General features: G+C 41.2%; 1 protein-coding gene across 1 annotated transcript in view; it reads left to right on the forward strand.

The window, feature by feature from the left end:
- The window catches only part of grin2da (glutamate receptor, ionotropic, N-methyl D-aspartate 2D, a), a gene marked incomplete at both ends in the record, with an annotated part of 103565 nt that overhangs the window by 47100 nt on the left and 39769 nt on the right, over positions 1-16696 (forward strand). Inside the window, one exon of the mRNA XM_083899623.1 lies at positions 7730-7844. Coding sequence (XP_083755749.1) covers positions 7730-7844 — 115 coding nt within the window. The remainder of the gene's footprint in view (positions 1-7729; positions 7845-16696) is intronic.

The following is a 16696-nucleotide window of genomic DNA, read 5'->3' on the forward strand; positions in this document are numbered from 1 at the left end:
GTTTTACGACGTTACAAAGACGACGTTTGCGTGTCTGTCAGCGGTGACAACAAGAGAAGCTCCGCCTTTGTCTGATAGCTCATGAAATCAATGGTCAACACAGGTCCTTGAAATCCTGTCCTTGAAAGCTTTTGAAAATGGCCCTAAACAGACATGGGTCATTGAAAGTGCTTGAATTTTGTGTGAGAAAGAGGTTAGGTCGATATTTAGTGCCTTGCCACTGGTGTCCCCTCCAGGGTTGTGATGGTTGCTTGAAAGTTTGTGATTTTGAAAAATGTTTTTCAAGGCCCTTGAAAGTTTTTGAAATGGCCCCAAAGAGACATGGGTCATTGAAAGTGCTTGAATTGTTTTTGTGCGAGAAAGAAGTTACGCTGATATTTAGTGCCTTGCCACTGGTGTCCCCTCCAGGGTTGCGATGGGTCCTTGAAGTCCTTGAAAGTTTGTGATTTTGAAAAATGTTTTTCAAGGCCCTTGAAAGTATTTGAAATGGCCCCAAAGAGACATGGGTCATTGAAAGTGCTTGAATTTTGTGTGAGAAAGACATGTATTTGATATTTAGTGCCTTGCCACTGGTGTCCCCTCCAGGGTTGCGACTAAGTCCTTGAAAGATTGTGAATTTGAAAAATGTTTTTCAAGGCCCTTGAAAGTTTTTGAAATGGCCCCAAAGAGACATGGGTCATTGAAAGTGCTTGAATTGTTTTTGTGCGAGAAAGAAGTGAAGTTGATATTAAGGTAAATGAGCCCTGCCACTGGTGTCCCCTCCAGGCTTCACAAGGTTCCTTGAAGTCCTTGAAAGTTTGTGAATTTGGAAAAAATATTCAAGGCCCTTGAAAGTTTTTGAAAATTGACATCTAAATCGTCATGGGTCATTGAAAGTGCTTGATTTTTTTTTTGGAGGTTGATATTAAGGTAAGTGTCTCCCGTGTTTGTTTTGGCGCCACCTACTGTTCCACGCCCCCTGCGTTGCTCGATGTACGTAGACACGGTGAGATTCCGCGCAGAACAGCGAGCGAGTAAAGCAAGTAAAACAAGAGTGAGGACAAAAATGACGACGTGATGTCGAGGAAATGAAAATTCAAAGACAAAGACTGACTTTGACCCAAGACCCCAAGGACAATCACCTGGAAAGTCCTTGAATTTGATGTTAACTAAGGAGTGAGAGAGATTTTCTTGAATAAATCTTGAGTTCATCTCTTTCTTCTTGTTATTTCTCTCTCTGTTATCGAGTCATGTTGATCCTCTTATGTTCACATATATGTAGATTTTATTGGACTCCTTCAGGCCTGTTATTAAACTCATAATCTTTGACATTTTCCATGAACTGAACGCCATCTTTGCTAACGACCGCAGAACGACTTTGGTGACCTTTTCGTCAGCTCCAGGGTTTTTCCCCGAGTGAAGCAGCAAAAGACTCGTGTCCCTGATTAGTTCTCAGGTTCACCTTCAGGCTGCGTCGAACAATCACGACGTGGGGGATTAGCATTCTTTGTTTTCTGCACAAAGAAGAAACTGAAGGGGAACGAGTTTGATCGAGTCAGCAGTGAGAGAAAAAACATCCAGAGAAACAGAGTCAGGACATGAACTGAGTTTCTACAGAAACACTGAAGAGTCTTTGTCAAAACTGCAAATCAGTGAAAACTGCTTAAGACCAAGACCTTTAGTGACCAAGACCTTTGGGGACCAAGACCTTTAGTAACCAAGACCTTTAGTGACCAAGACCTTTAGTGACCAAGAACTTTAGTGACCAAGACCTTTAGTAACCAAGACCTTTAGTGACCAAGACCAGACCATGACCTTTAGTGACCAAGCTCAAGACCTTTAGTGACCAAGAACTTTAGTGACCAAGACCTTTAGTAACCAAGACCTTTAGTGACCAAGACCTTTAGTGACCAAGAACTTTAGTGACCAAGACCTTTAGTAACCAAGACCTTTAGTGACCAAGACCAGACCAAGACCTTTAGTGACCAAGCTCAAGACCTTTAGTGACCAATACCTTTAGTGACCAAGACCTTTAGTGACCAAGACCAGACCAAGACCTTTAGTGACCAAGAACTTTAGTGACCAAGACCTTTAGTGACCAAGACCAAGACCTTCAGTGACCAAGACCTTTAGTGACCAAAACAAAACCAAGACCTTTAGTGACCAAGACCAAGACCTTTAGTGACCAAAACAAGACCAAGATCTTTAGTGACCAAGACCAAAACAAGACCAAGACCTTTAGTGACCAAGACCAAGACCTTTAGTGACCAAAACAAGACAAGACCTTTAGTGACCAAGACCTTTGGAGACCAAGACCAAGACCTTTGGTGACCAAGACGTGACCAAGACCTTTGGAGACCAAGACAAGACCATGACAAGACCAAGACCTTTGGAGACCGAGGCTTAAAGGAATTTAAATAGAGTCAAGAGTATTTGAGGACAGAAGCCAAGACCAAGACCTTTAGAAATTGAGACTGAATCAAGAGCAAGATCTTGACTGACTGACATGACCAAGACAAGACCAAGACTTTTAAGGACTAGGATCATGTGAAAGTCAATACCTTAAGGAACTGAGTCCAGGTCCAGTGCAAGACCTTTAGTGACCAAGACAAGAATTTTAGGGACCACTAAGAAGATGTCAACACCAAGACATTTAGCTTTTAACATCCAGTCAGGAGGAACAAGACCTTTGGAGACCAAGACAAGACCAAGACCTTTGGAGACCAAGACAAGACCAAGACCTTTGGAGACCAAGGTTTAAAGGAACTGAGACGGCGTCTAGAGCAAGATCTTTAGGGATGATCAATATTTTTAAGGACAAGACAAGACAAGACCAAGACTTTTAGAGATAGAATGTGACGTCCAAGACAGAGAACAATAGAATCTAAATGACTTCACACATATTTTAATTATTGCAATATGAAAAACCAGAGAATATCGATGTCAGGAAACGGATACTGTGATCATCTGTGATGTGTGATGTTTCCGGCTGAATGTGAGATACCGTGAATATTAATATCAGCTGCAGGTTCAATTCAGGCAATTTAACAATTCTTCCCGTCCATTTCCCTCCTGAAACGTCTGCACATCAGACGACGCCTTGACTTTCGCTTTTCTCGCAGATTCTTCAGCAGCTCATTAGCATATATCGCCAGATAAGTCAGGGTTTTTTTTTTTTTCTCTCTCTCTCCTTGGCAAACATTTAGCAAAGTGACCGTTTGGTTTGGTTTGAGCGTAAAGAGGACGCGGCGCCTCCTTCAGGCTCGACGAGGCAAAGTGAATCGACAGAGAGAGAGAGAGAGAGAGAGAGAGAGAGAGAGAGAGAGAGAGAGAGAGAGAGAATCTCATTTCACTCTTTGACCTCTTTGAGTTCCTTTGAAGACAAACCTGAGATGGAAATATTCATCTTCAGGAAATTGATGTGTGTGTGGACCATATGTTGGACAGCAGTGATAAGCTCACTCTTTCATTATGAGAACATACATATTATATACAGTATATATATATATGTATATTATGGGATATGCATATCATCTCCTGCCTCTGTAATAATGTAAAGGCAGGATGTGAGTGCAGGGACACTTCAGTCGTCTCACTGTGGACGAGCTGGAGTCGCAGTCATGAGTGGAATATTTTTATATTATATTTTGATATCACAGTATTACATTTTTAATTTTCACAATGAGACACTTTAATCATCTCCTTTCTGTGTTTTTTAGCAGATGACATTTTGTTTTTCCAGCTCTTCCTTCAAATCTCGTGTTTTCCTCTTTGCAGACGACTCTCTGCTTTGTTTTTGTACAAATACGAGACTCTGAAGAGGAAACAGCACAGACTTTTTCATGATATCAGGTTGAAAATTCCCTTCACATCAGCAGAACTTTCAGTTTCTTTCTCCTCCATGTTCCACTCTTTTTGTATTTCCTCTTTGCAGATGAAACTGCTTTGTTTTTGCTACAAATACTCTTAAGACTCTAAAGCAAAAGCACAAAAGATTTGTTCACCTGTTCTTTCTTATAATATCGACACTTTCATACGTTTCAGATCTGCAGGACTTCTTTGTGTGTTTTTCTCTTTGCAGACGACTCTCTGCTTTGTTCTTACAATACTAGCTTTTAAAAATGTGATATTAGGTTAAAAAAATCTTAATTTTTTTTTTTTTTGATTTCACATCAGCAGAACTTGTTTCTTTCTGATATTAAACCTCAACATTCCTGTTTTGTTGTGTTTTTCTCTTTGCAGACGACTCTGCTTTGTTTTTCTACAAATACTCTCGAGACTTTTTCAGATTATTTTCATTTGTTGTATTAAAATATCGACTCTATCATACATTTCTGATCAGCAGGACTTTTATGCAGATGACACTAGACTTTGTTATTAAAATACTAACTTTTAAAAATGTCTTCCAAGTATTATACACTTCAAATCAGCAGAACTTGTGTTTTCCTCTTTGCAGACGACTCTCTGCTTTGTTTTTGTACAAATACGAGACTCTTAAGAGAAAACACCACAGACTTTTTCATGATATCAGGTTGAAAATTCCCTTCACATCAGCAGAACTTTCAGTTTCTTTCTCCTCCATGTTCCACTCTTTTTGTATTTCCTCTTTGCAGACGACTCTCTGCTTTGTTCTTACGATACTAGCTTTTAAAAATGTGATATTAGGTTAATATTTATACACTTTACATCAGCAGAACTTGTTTCTTTCTGATATTAAACCTCGACATTCCAGTTTTGTTGTGTTTTCCTCTTTGCAGACGACTCTCTGCTTTGTTTTTCTACAAATACTTGAGACTCTAAAGAGAAAACACCACATCTTTTTCGTCTGTTCTGTCTTATAATATCCACGTATTGTCCTGTACGCTCCATTTTTTGGTGTTTTCCTCTTTGCAGACGACTCTGCTTTCTTCTTACAATACTAGCTTTTAAAAATATGATATTAGGTTAAAAAAATCTTAATTTTTAAACATGTTATACACTTCACATCAGCAGAACTTGTTTCTTTCTGCTATTAAACCTCAATATTACAGTTTTGTTGTGTTTTTCTCTTTGCAGACGACTCCGCTGTGTTCTTAAGATACTAGCTTTTAAAAATGTGATATTAGGTCAAAATCTTATTCTATTTAATCCACTTCACATCTTCAGATTTGCACTTTTGCAGCGTTTCCTCTTTGCAGACGACTGTCTCCGCTTTTGCTCTCACGCGATTCTCTTTTCAGAAGCTCGTGAAAATGAGTCTTTAGGTTCGTTTCTTTCGTGATTCCTCGTTATGTAAATCTATCGCACGCGTCTTTGAACGCGACGTCGCAGTTTTGTTAAACAAACGCGACTCTTGAGAGTTTTCCCGACGACAGAGAAAAACACAACACAAACTGTCGTCATCGCGTAAATGTTTAAAACGAGTCGATCGCAGAGTCGGAGACTTTCTTTTGAAGTCAGATTCCACTCCATGTTTTTCTGCTTTTTCATTAAAAAAACGCTTTGATGTTTCATTAAAAAAACATCAAAGGCAGAAACACTTTCTCATTCTCTCTGTGAGTCTTTGTCTTTGTTGGTATTAAACACATTCAGTCGTCCACATGTTCCCTCTGCTCTGCTGAAAACACATTTCTGTGGCTCTTTATCTCGTCCTCACACACTGACGACCATGTGATTTCCTCTCATATCAGGAGAAAATGTGTTTGTCTTACAGCGACACAGATTCTCTAATATTTGCTTGGCTCCGCCTCCACAGCTTTGCTTTCTTTACTCGAGAATTTTTCACAAGAACAAGCACAGAACATCCAGAGAAACAGAGTCAGGACATGAACTGAGCACTGAAAAACAGACAAGACCAAGAACGTTAGTGACCAAGACAAGACCAAGAACTTTAGTGACCAAGACCTTTAGTGACCAAGACCGAGACCTTTAGTGACCAAGACCAAGGCCTTTAGTGACCAAGGCCTTTAGTGACCAAGACCAAGGCCTTTAGTGACCAAGACAAGACCAAGACCTTTAGTGACCAAGACAAGACCAAGAACTTTAGTGACCAAGACCTTTAGTGACCAAGACCGAGACCTTTAGTGACCAAGACCAAGGCCTTTAGTGACCGAGACCTTTAGTGACCAAGACCAAGGCCTTTAGTGACCAAGACAAGACCAAGACCTTTATTGACCAAGACAAGACCAAGACCTTTATTGACCAAGACAAGACCAAGACCTTTAGTGACCAAGACAAGACCAAGAACTTTAGTGACCAAGACCTTTAGTGACCAAGACCAAGGCCTTTAGTGACCAAGGCCTTTAGTGACCAAGACAAGACCAAGACCTTTATTGACCAAGACAAGACCAAGACCTTTATTGACCAAGACAAGACCAAGACCTTTAGTGACCAAGACAAGACCAAGAACTTTAGTGACCAAGACCTTTAGTGACCAAGACCAAGGCCTTTAGTGACCAAGACAAGACCAAGACCTTTGGTGACCAAGACAAGACCAAGACCTTTGGTGACCAAGACAAGACCAAGACCTTTAGTGACCAAGACCGAGACCTTTAGTGACCAAGACCAAGGCCTTTAGTGACCAAGACAAGACCAAGACCTTTTGTGACCAAGACAAGACCAAGACCTTTAGTGACCAAGACAAGACCAAGACCTTTAGTGACCAAGACAAGACCAAGACCTTTAGTGACCAAGACAAGACCAAGACCTTTAGTGACCAAGACAAGACCAAGACCTTTAGTGACCAAGACCGAGACCTTTAGTGACCAAGACCAAGGCCTTTAGTGACCAAGACAAGACCAAGACCTTTGGTGTCCAAGGGGGCGTCTCGGTGTCTTCTCTCTAAAGTCAATAAAGTGGGATCGTTCTGTAAATCTAGAGTCATTTTTGCAGATATTAATGAGAGGAACTGATTCTGCTGTAAAAACACAGAGGAAGAAGAACCGAACAGATTCTACATCATCTTTAGAGCGTTTACTGCTTGGTCTCACTGTGAGATGGCCTTTCTGAACTGGAATTTCAAGTATGCAAACCGCCCACACCAAAGCCTATAGAGAAAATCAGTGATTTTAAATGATTTTAACATCACAGCACACAGGAGTTGTTGATCCACTGCTGCCTCCATCGCTGACTTCAGATTTATTATTTTGTTCAATTCAGCTTCAAAAATCCATCCTTCGGATTTGTTCGGATTGACCTCAGTGACACAAAGTGACCACACGAGGCAGCAGCAGACCAGCAGCTCCTGTGTCTCCGTGAGCTAAAATCACTGATTTTCTCTATGGACTTTGGTGTGGGAGAGAAACTTGAGTTTCCTGTTGGAAAAGTCTGTCAAAGACAAGAATATAATCTTAAAGGTGCATTATGTAATAAATGATAAAATCCTCCTAATATGTCACAGAGACTCAGGAAAAATGTTCATATAACAAACTTTTTAATACAAAATATTTGCATTAAAAAAAAAATATATATATATTTTGCAGACTGCAAATCATGTTTATGTTTTGAAATAATGTTTTGGCGTCATGTGGCGCCACCTACCGCCGTCTACCAATCATTGCAGTCAGTAGAGTCTCAGCTGCCGAGCAACCACGGGTTGAACAGTTACGTCAGAAAACCAAACCTAAAAGACCTCGGTGTTTTGAATTTGAGTGTAGTAACTGTTTTTGGCCACATTCTTACATATGGCGCCTTTAAGATGTGATTGTGTTTTAGTGTCTTTGTGTCTCATGTTTCTGCTCTTGTGTGTGTGTGTGTGTGTTTGCTCTCTCAGGTATTTCACCAACATCTCCATCGGTGGACGAGATTACTCCTTCAACAGTGACGGTTACCTGTCCAACCCTCTCATCGACGTCATCTCCTACACCAACGGCAGAGGCTGGGAGGAGGTCAGTGTCCTATCCACTGTGTCCTGTCCACAGTGTCCCTCATGTGTCCTCATGTGTCCTCATGTGTCCATCAGTGTCCTCATGTGTCCATCAGTGTCCTCATGTGTCCATCAGTGTCCTCATGTGTCCATCAGTGTCCTCATGTGTCCATCAGTGTCCTCATGTGTCCTCATGTGTCCTCATGTGTCCATCAGTGTCCTCATGTGTCCATCAGTGTCCTCATGTGTCCATCAGTGTCCTCATGTGTCCTCAGTGCAGTCTCAGCACTGACTCACCCTTAAACCCTCAGGTCCAAACCTTCGTGTCCTTCCTGCTGATTTTGAGTTCACTCTTGACCTTTTTTTTTTTTTTGAACATATCGATGTGTTTACTGTTCTGAGGACGAACAACAAATCAAACTTTCTTAGGAAAAACCCTAACCCTAACCCTAACCCTTTATTCTGAAGGTTCAGAGCTTTTACTTTTTATTTACCTACAAACCTACTTTCCTGACTACATACTTAGCTACCAACCTACGTAGCTACTGACCGACCTACCAATCTACCTGACTACCTACTTAGCTACCAACCTAGCTACCAACCTACCAACCAATCAACCAACCTAGCTACCAACCTACCGACCAATCAACCAACCTAGCTACCGACCTACCTACCTAGCTACCGACCTACCAACCAATCAACCAACCTAGCTACCGACCTACCAACCAATCAACCAACCTAGCTACCAACCTACCGACCAATCAACCAACCTAGCTACCGACCTACCAACCTAGCTACCGACCTACCTACCTAGCTACCGACCTACCAACCAATCAACCAACCTAGCTACCGACCAACCGACCAATCAACCAACCTAGCTACCAACCTACCGACCAATCAACCAACCTAGCTACCGACCTACCAACCTAGTTACCGACCTACCTACCTAGCTACCGACCTACCTACCAACCAATCAACCAACCTAGCTACTGACCTACCTACAAACCTACCTACCAACCAATCTACCTACCTACCTACCTAGCTACCGACCTATATACCTAGCTACTGACCTACCTAGCTACTGACCTACCTACCAACAAACGTACCAGCCTACCAGCCTCCCTACCTCCCTATCTACCTACCTCCCTACCTACCTCCCTATCTACCTACCTACCTACCTACCTACCTACCTACCTACCTACCTACCTACCTACCTACCTACCTACCTACCTACCTACCTCCCTACCTACCTCCCTATCTACCTACCTACCTACCTACCTACCTACCTACCTACCTACCTACCTACCTACCTACCTACCTACCTACCTACCTACCTACCTACCTACCTACCTATCTACCTACCTACCTACCTCCCTTGTTTAACCAGACAAATATAAGCAGATGAAGTTTCCAGTGTCTCCTCCTCGTCTGTTTTTATTTGAATGTTAATGTTTTTATTTATAAATGTATTTTTATTTATTTATGCAGCGACAGAGAAACTGAGGAAGTTCTGTGTTTTTCTGTGTTTTTCTCAGTCTGTCACAGTTTTATCAGGATTATCGTCCTCACACGTCTGAATGTGAAGAAACTCTCAAATGAGTAGTTTTATCTACTGCAGACACAGTGTGAGGCTTACGTTAACTCTGCTGCAGCACAAATAAATATATACATACATAAATAAATACGTTAATAAATAAATACGTAAATAAATAAATATGTTAATAAATAAATACGTTCATAAATAAATATGTTAATAAATGCACTTGTGAACATAATTGCTCTCATGATAAGTTTGCGGCTCCATCATCACAGTGATGTCGTTTCTTTGAACCTGAGCTGAGTCACAATTGTAATGAGAGTTTTTTTAATAAGATGCAGGAAGTAATATTTAGACACAAGCAGGATTAGGATTAATGAAATTAGACGTTTTTATTCTCCGCCTCCGTCTACTGTTTCTGAAACAACGCGCCTCAAACTCAAAGACCCACAGGCCAATGAGTGTCCAGTCTGGTCAGTAGGGGGCGGTCAAGGGGGAAAAAAATGAAAAATACATTAAAATAATAATATATATGACAATATTTCATTACATTTCAAAATAAGAGTATTTATGTTCAGATTACAGTTCAGATTATAGTTCAGATTACAGATGAGATTATTGTCCAGATTACAGTTGAGATTATAGCTCAGATTACAGTTCAGATTATAGTTGAGATTACAGTTCAGATTATTTTCCAGATTACAGTTCAGATTACAGATGAGATTATAGTTCAGATTAAAGATGAGATTATAGTTCAGATTACAGATGAGATTATTGTCCAGATTACAATTGAGATTATAGCTCAGATTACAGTTTAGATTATTGTCCAGATTACAGTTGAGATTATAGCTCAGATTACAGTTTAGAGTATAGTTGAGATTTCAGTTCAGATTTTATTCCAGATTACAGTTCAGATTACGATTGAGATCATACATCAGATTACGTTTGAGATTACAGTTCAGATTATGGTTGAGATTATATTTCAGATTACAGTGCAGATAACATTTGAGGTTTGAAAGTAACATTTGTTAGAAATATAAATACATCAAAGTATTTGTTCTTTGTTTCATTACAACGCCACGTTTTATGTCTCAAAAACACAACAAAATACAAAAACTGTCCGTAAACAAAGACTCAGACGTGTTTTTACCTTCACATTTGTTCTGTGATGAATGAATGAATGAATGAAATGTGTTTTCCTGCCTGACTCCAGTGAACCACTGTGTGATTCTGCTGCTTCACAGAGACACCACTGCTTTTCTATGATTGCTGTTTGTATGAAAAGGTCTCAGACAGTGATACAGTGATGAGCTTCTGCTGCAGCTCTGAGTTATTATGATAAAAACATCACAGTCTCTGCATCAAAAACACACAAACACAAACCTGAGAAGCAGGAGGAGAGAGGATCAGTTTATTGATCGTTCTCCTGATAACCAATCTTCTAAGGTTAATCTGATGATGTCATCATTCACAGAATAAATGTGAAGGTAAAATAACACGTCTGAGGGTTTGTTTACACACAGTTTTTGTGTTTTGTTATATTTACAAGTCCTAAAATGCAGCGCTGTAATGAAACAAAGTACAAATACTTTGATATATTTATATTTATAACAATTTATGCTTTCAAATAAAATCAGAAGAAGAAGAATAGTTTGTATTATTGTCTGTATTAATAATACAAACTATTCTATTGATGAGCTGCTTGACACTACTTTAATCTGAGCTATAATCTGAACTGTAATCTGGAATATAATCAGAACTGTGATCTCAACTATAATCTCAACTATAATCTCAACTATAATCTGAAAGGTAATCTGAACTATAATCTGAACTGTAATCTCAACTATAATCTGAACTGTAATCTCAAATATAATCTCAACTGTAATATGAACTGTAATCTCAACTGTAATATCAATTATAATCTGAACTATAATCTCAACTATAATCTAAACTATAATCTCAACCGTAATCTCAAATATAACCTCAACTGTAATCTGAACTATAATCTGAAGTGTAATCTGAACTGTAATCTGAACTATAATCTGGAGTGTAATCTCAACCGTAATCTGAACTATAATCTGAACTGTAATCTCAATTATAATCTGAACTGTAATATCAACTGTAATCTCAACTATAATCTGAACTATAACCTCAACTGTAATCTCAACTATAATCTGAACTATAATCTGAACTGTAATCTCAATTATAATCTCAACTATAATCTGAACTGTAATCTCAACTGTAATCTGAAATATAATCTCATTCTCCCGACAGTGTAACGACTCTTTCAGATTAATTGTTATCATTATTGATGTGTTCACTGTGATTCACCTCCTCTCTCTCTCTGAGGAAACTCTCCTGTGTTTCTTCTTCTGTTTCCTGTGTAAATGTCAGACTGTTTTTAATAAAACATCACAAGGGAATTTAGATTTTCCTTAAAAGTACAGTGAGTCTGAGGAGACGTGTGTCACTCAAACGCACCACGACCACATCATCTGTGGCTCCAGGTTCTGCTGATGCCTCACGTCGGGATTTTTAGTGAATTTTGTGCCGCGGCTGTGATTGAGTTTAGCTTTTTAAACACATTATATCTGTTAATGTGACATTCTGTCAGAAACAAGACGACTAACGTCTCTGATCTGTGGCTGAAAAACATCGGGAGGTTTCAACGCTTTATGTGACAGTTGTGGACTGTGCTGTGAGCGCCCCCTACAGCCACAACCAGTGTGGAACAAGCCTACGACATCTTAAGAACATGTTCACGTCTTTATCTTCACTGTGAAAACTGAAGTTTGTAAACCACTCACTCTCCTCACACCAAAGTCACTCACTCTCCCTCACCAAAGTCACTCACTCTCTCACACCAAAGTCACTCACTCTCTCACACCAAAGTCACTCACTCTCCCACACCAAAGTCACTCACTCTCTCACACCAAAGTCACTCACTCTCTCACACCAAAGTCACTCACTCTCCCACACCAAAGTCACTCACTCTCCCACACCAAAGTCACTCACTCTCCCACACCAAAGTCACTCACTCTACCACACCAAAGTCACTCACTCTCTCACACCAAAGTCACTCACTCTCTCACACCAAAGTCACTCACTCTCCCACACCAAAGTCACTCACTCTCTCACACCAAAGTCACTCACTCTCCCTCACCAAAGTCACTCACTCTCTCACACCAAAGTCACTCACTCTCTCACACCAAAGTCACTCACTCTCCCACACCAAAGTCACTCACTCTCTCACACCAAAGTCACTCACTCTCTCACACCAAAGTCACTCACTCTCCCACACCAAAGTCACTCACTCTCCCACACCAAAGTCACTCACTCTCCCACACCAAAGTCACTCACTCTACCACACCAAAGTCACTCACTCTCTCACACCAAAGTCACTCACTCTCCCACACCAAAGTCACTCACTCTCCCACACCAAAGTCATTCACTCTCCCACACCAAAGTCACTCACTCTACCACACCAAAGTCACTCACTCTCTCACACCAAAGTCACTCACTCTCCCACACCAAAGTCACTCACTCTCCCACACCAAAGTCACTCACTCTCCCACACCAAAGTCACTCACTCTCCCACACCAAAGTCACTCACTCTCCCACACCAACGTCACTCACTCTCCCACACCAAAGTCACTCACTCTCCCACACCAAAGTCACTCACTCTACCACACCAAAGTCACTCACTCTCCCACACCAAAGTCACTCACTCTCCCACACCAAAGTCACTCACTCTCCCACACCAAAGTCACTCACTCTCTCACACCAACGTCACTCACTCTCCCACACCAAAGTCACTCACTCTCTCACACCAAAGTCACTCACTCTCCCACACCAAAGTCACTCACTCTACCACACCAGTCACTCACTCTCCCACACCAAAGTCACTCACTCTCCCACACCAAAGTCACTCACTCTCCCACACCAAAGTCCATAGAGTAAACCAGTGATTTTAACATCACAGCACACAGGAGTTCACAGGAGTTGTTGATCCACTGCTGCCTCCATCACTAACTTATAATGACTGATTTTAGTGAATTCAGCTTTTGAAATCCTTTTCTTCGGATTGACTTCAGTGACACAAAGTGACCACACGAGGCAGCAGAGGACCAGCAGCTCCTGTGTCCCTGTGAGCTAAAATCACTGATTTTTCTCTATGGACTTTGGTGTGGGAGAGTGAGTGGTTTACAAACTTTCACTTTCCTGTTGTCCAGCAGTGAGATAAAGCTGCACTATCACATATTCTGTTTAAAGTGGTTACACCATTGTTGCAGAGGGGAAACTGCCCTTTTCATATTGAGAAAGATGGTGCAGCAGCAGCAGCAGCGTCGCCCCCTGCTGTCTGCTCTTTGAAGCTCCTCCTCCTGCCTTTTCTCTCAGGTGTGTGAGCGAGGAACCTCAGTGTGGAGCCTGTGATCCGACCATGTTGTGTGTGTGTGTGTGTGTGTGTGTGTGTCGCTCACACTGTGAACAGCTGCTCAAACCTGGTCTACTGTGTGTGTGTGTGTGTGTGTGTGTGTGTGTGTGTGCGTGTGTGCGTGTGTGTTCATTTTAAACCCACTGTCATCTCCGTGTCTGAGCTCCATGGTAACGGCAGACACACACAACATACCAAACCAAAGCCGCGGTGCATATTAATGGCGGCGTCTTGTTGTGTTGCAGCAGAAAAGAAAATCTAATCTGTAATCTGAACTGTGATCTCATCTATAACCTCATCTGTAATCTGGAATATAGTCTGAACTGTAACCTAAACTATAATCTGAACTGTAATCTCAAATATAATCTCAACTATAATCTGAACTGTAATCTGAAGTATAATCTCAACTATAATCTGGAATATAATCTGAACTGTAATCTCAACTGTAGCCTTAACTGTAATATGAACTGTAATCTCAAATATAATCTGAACTGTAATCTGAAGTATAATCTCAACTGTAATCTCAAATATAATCTCAAATATAATCTGAACTGTAATCTGGAGTAAAATCTCAACTATAATCTGAACTATAATCTGGAATATAATCTGAACTGTAATCTCAACTGTAGCTTTAACTGTAATATGAACTGTAATCTCAAATATAATCTCAACTATAATCTGAACTGTAATCTGAAGTATAATCTCAACTGTAATCTCAAATATAATCTCAACTATAATCTGAACTGTAATCTGAAGTATAATCTCAACTATAATCTCAACTATAATCTGGAATATAATCTGAACTGTAATCTCAACTGTAGCCTTAACTGTAATATGAACTGTAATCTCAAATATAATCTCAACTATAATCTGAACTGTAATCTGAAGTATAATCTCAACTGTAATCTCAAATATAATCTCAAATATAATCTGAACTGTAATCTGGAGTATAATCTCAACTATAATCTGAACTATAATCTGGAATATAATCTGAACTGTAATCTGAGGTGTAATCTCAACTGTAATCTGAGGTGTAATCTCAACTGTAATCTGAACTATAATCTGGAATATAATCTGAACTGTAATATGAACTGTAATCTCAAATATAATCAATAACAAACAAACAAACAAACAATAACCTCAACTCTGGTAGCACACGCACACACACACGCACACACACACACACACACACACACACACACACACACACACACACACACACACACACACACACACACCAAACCAAAGCCTCGGTGCATATTAACGGCGCCGTCTTGTTGTGTTCAAAGTGCAGCAGAAAAGCGTTTAGTCCCATTAATGTGGGAGCTGTTAGCGAAGAGGAGGAGGAGGAGGTGAAGAAGAAGAGGAGGAGGAGGTGAAGAAGAAGAGGAGGAGGAGGTGAAGAAGAGGACAAACGAGCACATTAGCATGTTTTATAACAGACGACGGCGGTGGGAGAAGCACAAAGACACAGTGTGAATAAAAGATGAGCGAGACGACTTCAGATGAGCAGGTTTTTCAAATCTACGCTGAAGAGCTGAAGAGCTGAAGAGCTTCTCCAGACTTTGTCATTGTTTATGTTTAGTATCAGCGACTGATGTTAGATCTTTAACAGGAAGAACTTTGGTCAGAGTCTGGACCGAGACACCACGTCTGTGCTCAGGTGGTGAATGGACCACCAGCAGAGGACCAGCAGCTCCTGTGTCCCTGTGATGTTAAAATCACAGTTTTGTCTCTATGGTCTTTGGTGTGGGAGAGTTTCCTGTTGTTTCCTCACTAACACAGAGATAACACATTCTGAATCCGACACAGATTCAACCTTTTGTGAAGTGTGTTTTTTTCCCCGTCTCCTCTGGCAGTTCAGATTTACTCGGTAAAAGCATCGTGCAGAGTTTACGCGACGATGAAAATGTGTCGGTGTCTCGTACACGCAAACTTCAACAAGCTTCAATTATCCTTTAATGTGGAACAAAAATAAACGTCTGAAAGTGTAAAAGAACTGGAGGCTGCAGTTCACTCTGCACCGCTGCAGTTATAATGTTAGAGTAAATAGCTGCGGTCCTCATGGAACACACTTTAGCATCGTGTTAGCAACGTGTTAGCAATGTGTTAGCAACGTGTTAGCAACGTGTTAGTGCAGGTGTGGAGTCCCTGTTATTGTGTGATTTATAACGTTGTTCTCTGGAGGTGAGGATGTTAAAGAAATAAAACAACACCCAGAGACAACGAGACAAAGACTGAACTGATGAGCTGCTCTTACTACACTGATGTCCTCATGGGACTGTCTGAGGAGAGGACACGTCTGAGGAGAGGACATGTCTGAGGACACGTCTGAGGAGAGGACATGTCTGAGGAGAGAACACGTCTGAGGAGAGGACATGTCTGAGGAGAGAACACGTCTGAGGAGAGGACATGTCTGAGGAGAGGACACGTCTGAGGAGAGAACACGTCTGAGGAGAGGACATGTCTGAGGAGAGGACACGTGTGAGGAGAGAACACGTCTGAGGAGAGGACACGTCTGAGGACACGTCTGAGGAGAGAACACGTCTGAGGAGAGGACATGTCTGAGGACACGTCTGAGGACACGTCTGAGGAGAGAACATGTCTGAGGAGAGAACACGTCTGAGGAGAGGACACGTCTGAGGACACGTCTGAGGAGAGAACACGTCTGAGGAGAGGACATGTCTGAGGACACGTCTGAGGACACGTCTGAGGACACGTCTGAGGAGAGAACACGTCTGAGGAGAGGACACGTCTGAGGAGAGAACACGTCTGAGGAGAGGACACGTCTGAGGACACGTCTGAGGAGAGAACACGTCTGAGGAGAGGACATGTCTGAGGACACGTCTGAGGACACGTCTGAGGAGAGAACATGTCTGAGGAGAGAACACGTCTGAGGAGA

Source organism: Microchirus variegatus, assembly GCF_963457635.1.
Source record: "Microchirus variegatus genome assembly, chromosome: 13".
NCBI lineage: Eukaryota > Metazoa > Chordata > Actinopteri > Pleuronectiformes > Soleidae > Microchirus > Microchirus variegatus.